Source organism: Arabidopsis lyrata (assembly GCF_000004255.2).
Source record: "Arabidopsis lyrata subsp. lyrata unplaced genomic scaffold ARALYscaffold_3, whole genome shotgun sequence".
Taxonomy (NCBI): domain Eukaryota; kingdom Viridiplantae; phylum Streptophyta; class Magnoliopsida; order Brassicales; family Brassicaceae; genus Arabidopsis; species Arabidopsis lyrata.
In genome coordinates this window covers 4,752,951-4,759,184 of record NW_003302553.1, presented here as the reverse complement: position 1 = coordinate 4,759,184, position 6,234 = coordinate 4,752,951, and the positions used below count along the sequence as shown (strand labels likewise).

The following is a 6,234-nucleotide window of genomic DNA, read 5'->3' as shown; positions in this document are numbered from 1 at the left end:
CTTTTCTTTGGAAATTATTGTCTGCTGCTATTAGATAAAAAGGGGACATATGCTTAAATGTCGCTTCTAGCGGTATTGCTGCTCTGCTTTTAGATGGCGGTCGAACAGCACACTCCAGGTTTGGTATTCCTTTAAATCCCAATGAGGCGTCTACATGTAACATTTCACGTGGATCAGATCTTGGTGAGTTGGTTACCCGGGCAAAGTTAATTATTTGGGATGAAGCTCCTATGATGAGTAAGCATTGCTTTGAATCTTTGGATAGAACTCTGAGAGATATTATGAATAATCCAGAGGACAAGCCTTTTGGCGGTAAAGTTATAGTTTTTGGAGGTGATTTCAGACAAGTGTTACCGGTTATCAATGGTGCTGGTAGAGAGGAGATTGTGTTTGCTGCGCTTAATTCTTCTTATATTTGGGAGCATTGCAGAGTTTTGGAGCTAACAAAGAATATGAGACTTCTTGCAAACATTAGTGACCTTGAAAAGCGGGAAATAGAGGAATTCTCAAAGTGGATACTAGATGTTGGAGATGGAAAAATTGCACAGCCTAATGATGGAATTGCTATGATTGACATCCCAAAAGAGTTACTTATTACTCGGGATAAAGATCCAATCGAATCCATCATCGATGCAGTTTATGGAAATACTTTTATGGTGGAGAAAGATCCTAAATTTTTTCAAGGTAGAGCTATTCTCTGTCCTACTAATGAGGATGTCAACAACATAAATGAGCATATGCTGAGTATGTTGGATGGTTAGTTAACTTTTACCATTCCTTATTTATTTTTTTCAGATGAATATGATACAATTTCAATACAAGCTTATATCAAATTTGCATCCATATTCATTCTGTTTTTAGGTGAAGAGAGAATTTACCTAAGTTCTGATAGTATAGACCCTTCAGACACAAGTGCTGCGAATGATGTCGCATATTCTCCTGATTTTCTGAACAGTGTTAGAGTTTCTGGATTGCCAAACCATTGTTTGCGTGTGAAGATTGGTTGTCCGGTCATGCTACTCAGAAACATGGATCCTAATAAAGGTTTATGCAATGGGACAAGATTACAGGTCACTCAAATGGCAGACACGGTAATTGAAGCTAGAGTTATCACAGGTAACAAAGTTGGTAAGATTGTTCTGATTCCTAGAATGCTCATCACACCATCAGATGCCAGATTGCCTTTCAAAATGAGGCGTAGGCAATTTCCTCTATCTGTTGCTTTTGCCATGACCATAAACAAGAGTCAAGGACAGACATTATCTTCCGTTGGACTTTATTTGCCTAGACATGTTTTTTCACATGGTCAACTATACGTGGCAGTCTCTAGAGTGTCGTCAAAATCAGGTATGAAGATACTTATATCCAGAATATGACTGTTTAAATTATGTATAAGATTATTAATTTTACCCTTATATCAGGTTTGAAGATTCTTATAACAGACAAGAAAGGTAAGCCACAGAGTAAAACAATGAATGTAGTTTATAAAGAAGTCTTTCAAAACCTTCACTAAAGACAGTCATGGAAAGAATCTAAAAGAGTTCCAATTCGACTAGGTAAATTTGTTAACTAATCATAATGGTTTTCTCCATTCTTATAGACTAGAGTAGAAGTTGTTTTTATGACTGATGACATTATGTTGTTTTCTATTTTCATTTTCTACAACTTTTCAGCATCAAAACAAGGAATTGAAAGGATGAAGTATACTCAGGACGTGTTTAAAGGGATAAGAGTATGAAAACCATTCTTCTGCATTTGAAGAAGCAACAGCATTAGTTTTAAAGTTTTTCATTTTTTGGTATTTCTTTCATTTATTTACCAGACTCGAATTTAGATTATAGAACTTTTTCTTCTTCTAAACAAATGAATGCCATCACTCTGTTTAACTCAGTATATCGATTTTACAATTCTATTATGAATTCAATATTCTAATCTACATGTTTCAAAATCAAATGTTTCATTTGTTACCAAATCTAAAAAACGATTCATGCATCAATCAGTTCAATAACATATAGATCAATTTGTTTAACTAATAAACAATAGTGGTCATTATCAATTACCTGGACATTTATGTGTTTGTCTACTGTTGCAATCAGCTGTTCTTGAATTGCATGCTGAAGTAGATCAACCGTGTTTAGATTCCTCGCTGATCTTCTTCTTCACAACTCATTGAAATCGACAATTTCATTACCGAGAATTTTATTCAAATCTGCAATCAGCTATTGCATAATTTGTTGATTCTTAAATCGATATAATCATCAATCAGCTCATGAACTTAATTAATCGATTTCTGTAACTTATAAACAAAATCGTTCGGTTTGAATTTTACCTTTGATCACCACTCCGACGTGCTTCAATTACTCGAAATATATGAACGGATTGGGCAAGAAATTCAATCTGTGTTGTCTTTGAGGTCGAATTTGAAAAAATTTGGGTAGAATTCGACATTAGTTTTCTGGGATTAACTGTCTGAAATTTCCCGTTTGCCGATCTGTTTTTTTTTTTTGTTGTTGTTTTTTTTTTTTTTTTTTAAACAAACAAACTGGGCCAAATAAACCCAAAATAGCCCACTAAACAACTCAGACCAATACAACAATTTCTTTTTTATATCTAATTATCAATTACTACTTAACTAAATAAATTGTTAATCTTATAAAACAAAATACAAATCTAATACAACTAAATATATTCAATTCTAAGATAATATATACTACATCATTTTATTAGCAATTCATGTCTTCAACCAAATTAAAATTCATGTAGTGTTAAACAATATAAATTAAAGTAACCAACTATTATAAGGAAAATATATCTAAAATAAATTTTATAATATTATTTACTTCTACAATCAAAATATACAAATTATCGTCAAATAACTACTACACAATATAATATCCAAATAGTAATAAACATAAAACTATATGATTAATTCCCTTTTATACTAAACTATTACACTATATAATATCGCATTCACCACGTGACACACTTCAAGTTGGTGTTAGAATGATCAGGACCAGGGTCTATGGTGACTAACTTGACCTTGCTCTGGTCTATGGTCCAAAGAGACTATCAATTACCAAAAAAATTAGTTTGAACATCAATCAATCATAGCTAAGTTTTATTGAACCCAATTAAATAACTAAACTTTCATAGATAGTTGTCAGTTAAAGGAAGCACGTAGACAATGTGGGTGATAGACACAACCAATTGCATGTATAAGCTTTCTTCTTGGCCCAACGGCTAAAGCACCCATCTGCTTAAGCTTCTCCATGGTCAAATTCGCCATCTGAAACTTACTCATCTTCTGTCCTCTCAACATCCTCTCAAACTCTCTCCCTAATCCTATAGATCCAACCCATTCGTGCAACCCACCCGCTTTCTCAACCTTCTTCTCTAGATTCAACACTCTCAGCTTCTCATTATCAATAACTACAGAGCTGCACATCACTCTAGGAAACCTTATGGGCTTGTGACCCGCACGTCTCCTGTGAACCTCCACTCTTCTATCCTGATTCATTCTACAATCTTGAAGTGATCTCTTTGGTGCTGGAGCTTTCCTGGTTGTGAGACTGCGACTCATAACTATCTCCGGTTTGTCTACTGAGGTGAAATCAGGATAAGCCTCAGGTTCCACAGTGTGAACACGACTAGCTTCGTGGGTATCCGCAACCAGGTCTCTCAGCTCAGCTTGTGATTGAGAAGTTGCAGGCTTCTGCAAAGTGCAATGTTCAGTTACAGGAAGGGAAGGCACCACTGTGTGAACAAGAGTAGCTTTGCGCGTATCCGCTCTTAACTCAGCTTGTGATTGAGAAGTTGAAGGCTTCTGTATACTATAATGTTCAGGTACAGGAAGAGAAGGCATCGCTGTGTGAACAAGAGTAGCTTTGCGCGTATCCAATCTTAACTCAGCTTGTGATTGAGAAGTTGCAGGCTTCCGCAGACTGTAATGTTCAGGTACAGGAAGAGAAGGCATCACTGTGTGAACAAGAATAGCTTTGTGTGTTTCCGTTCTTAACTCAGCTTGTGATTTAGAAGTTGTAGGCTCCTGCAAAGTGCAATGTTCAGGTACAGGAAGAGAAGGCATTGCTGTGTGAACAAGAGTAGCTTTGCTTATCTCCATTCTTAACTCAGATTGTGATATAGAAGCTGCAGGCTTCTGCAGACTGTAATGGTCAGGTACAGGGGGAGAAGGTATCACTGTCTGAAGAAGAGTAGTTTCGTGCGTATCCGCTTGTGATTGAGAAGTTGCAGGCTTCTGCAAAACGAAGTGTTCAGGTAATAGAAGAGGAGACATCCCAGTTTGAAGAGGAGTAGGTACCACCACAGTGGGAACAGGAGTAGTAGTTTTGTGCGTATCCGCAAGAACGTCTCTTAACTCAGCTTGAGACTCAGAATTTTCAGGCTTGTGCATAATGAAATGTTCAGGCAGAGGAAGAGCAGGTACCACAGTGTGAAGAAAAGTACTTTCTTGCGTATCCTCCATGCTTTCTCTTAACTCAGCTTCTAATTGAGAAGTTATTGCAGGTTTCTCCATAGTGAGATGTTGTTCAGGTAGTGGAAGAGAAGGCAAAACAATGATGATTCTCTGCTTTTTAACAAAGACCCAAGCGTCTTCTTCTCCATCAAAACCTAACTTGGAAGGAACAGTCTTGCTCAGTTCCAACTGTCTAGGCCTTAGCTTCGCCATTATAACCTGAGATTTCAAACAACATTAAACTAAAGGAAACCAAAATAACAGTTGCTACAAATTTTACACAAATCACAAGGAAGAAACCATAGAGAATTGGAGAACTATGCTTTGAAAGACACAATCACTACAAGAAAAAAAAAATCATGTTTTTCACGATTTTGGGTAAGAAAAGATTTTGTTATCACAAGTTTCCAAGAAATCAAAGCAAATTTTGCAGTGAATGAATCAATTCTCGAACTTGTAATCGCAGAAACAGCACAATTCCATGAAAGGGATTAAGATATTACAATCGAAACTCCCAGTAAATTAGGGAGGATCAAACCCTAGAATTACAAAATCTTTTAATTTCTTAGCAGATGGAGAAATTGAGATAGTGGAGAAACAATTCGTATCCAGAAGCAGCTAAAGGGAAATGTCAACGAGTCGGATAGTCTTCTCTTACCTTTGAGTTTCTTTCTGGGAGTGACGATGACTTTCGTTGAGATCTCTCTCCGACCGGAGCAAATCTTTTTGTTTTTTTCGTTTTGTTTTGTTTCGATAGTTAATATCCGAAAATTAATTGTTAGTAGTAGTAAATTGGGGTAGACCTTTTTTTATCTCTTTTTTTTTTTTTTTCTTTTTGACAAAACACAAAATTTATTAGAGTTAATAACAAACTCTCATTTATTTACTACTTACACAAACCGTTTATTAAAATTCTCTCCGAGATTGCAGAAAACATATGTACGTCTAAATTTTGTTATATTGAAATATATAATTAATTGTTCCAAATATTATATTTTCCATAACAAATCCAACAATTGGACCCGAAGACTCTATAAATACCACATAATTTAGAGTAACTCTATAATCCACACAAGTCATAGCTAAGAGAAGCTTTCGCCTAAATATACTAAATTTTTTTTTTTGAAGTATAGGTGCAGATCCAATGAGTCCACCAGCTTCTTCAGCACGGATGTAGCCTACAGGTTGGAAGATAGTATAACTGCAGCAGCTAGAACCACAGCAGTAATAATGGCTGTACCTTTGACGCAGCCACTTTCACGGAAGAGTCTACCCAAGATCACTTTGCAGGACTTGTCAGCTTCAGTGGTGGCTTTTTTATTCTAAAAGAATCATAGGTTAGGTCAGAGCTGAAATTACAACTGAAAGGAGGGTGAAATAAGTTCTTAGAAGAGTAAGAGGCATTACCTTTAGCCTGATGTTCTTCATAGTTTGAATGAGAGTGATAGTATGACTCGGTGATGATGATAGTTTGAGGGAAATATCATTCCATTCATCTTCAAGCTTTTTAAGAACAGCAGCACTACCTTTTTGATTCTCCCAATTGAGTCTTTCCCATTGCTTGCAGCATTCTACGTTTTCGGTCAAAGACCAGATAGCCATTGCTGTAGCTTCCGTGGCTAAAGCAGGATTTCCTGTAACAACGGTAACACATTACAACTTTATTTGGAGAAGAGAGAGGGAACCAGAAACTCCAGCGATTCAAGATTCCATTTGTTACTAATACCTTTCCAGCGATTACCAGAGAACAATAGAATATT

At 36.2% G+C, this 6,234-nt stretch overlaps 2 protein-coding genes across 3 annotated transcripts; both read right to left on the bottom strand.

Moving 5' to 3' along the window:
• Nucleotides 1-3,073: 3,073 nt before the first annotated feature.
• On the bottom strand, nt 3,074-5,240 carry LOC9318818. Of its 2 annotated transcripts, none has more exons than XM_021032593.1 (2): nt 5,133-5,240; nt 3,074-4,693 (listed from the first exon to the last, which is right to left on the bottom strand). In XM_021032593.1, exon 2 carries the CDS (start codon nt 4,685-4,687, stop codon nt 3,161-3,163), a length of 1,527 nt encoding a protein of 508 aa, XP_020888252.1. In that variant the 5' UTR covers nt 4,688-4,693; nt 5,133-5,240; the 3' UTR covers nt 3,074-3,160. The 2 variants fall into 2 exon arrangements, with proteins under 2 accessions (XP_020888252.1, XP_020888253.1); XM_021032594.1 differs by lacking the exon at nt 5,133-5,240 and adding an exon at nt 4,978-5,125.
• A 174-nt stretch (nt 5,241-5,414) lies between these two features.
• LOC9318817 lies at nt 5,415-6,136 on the bottom strand. Its single transcript, XM_002882705.2, has 2 exons — nt 5,882-6,136; nt 5,415-5,796 (listed from the first exon to the last, which is right to left on the bottom strand). Exons 1-2 carry the CDS (start codon nt 6,074-6,076, stop codon nt 5,653-5,655), a joined length of 339 nt encoding a protein of 112 aa, XP_002882751.1. The 5' UTR covers nt 6,077-6,136; the 3' UTR covers nt 5,415-5,652.
• Nucleotides 6,137-6,234: the final 98 nt, after the last annotated feature.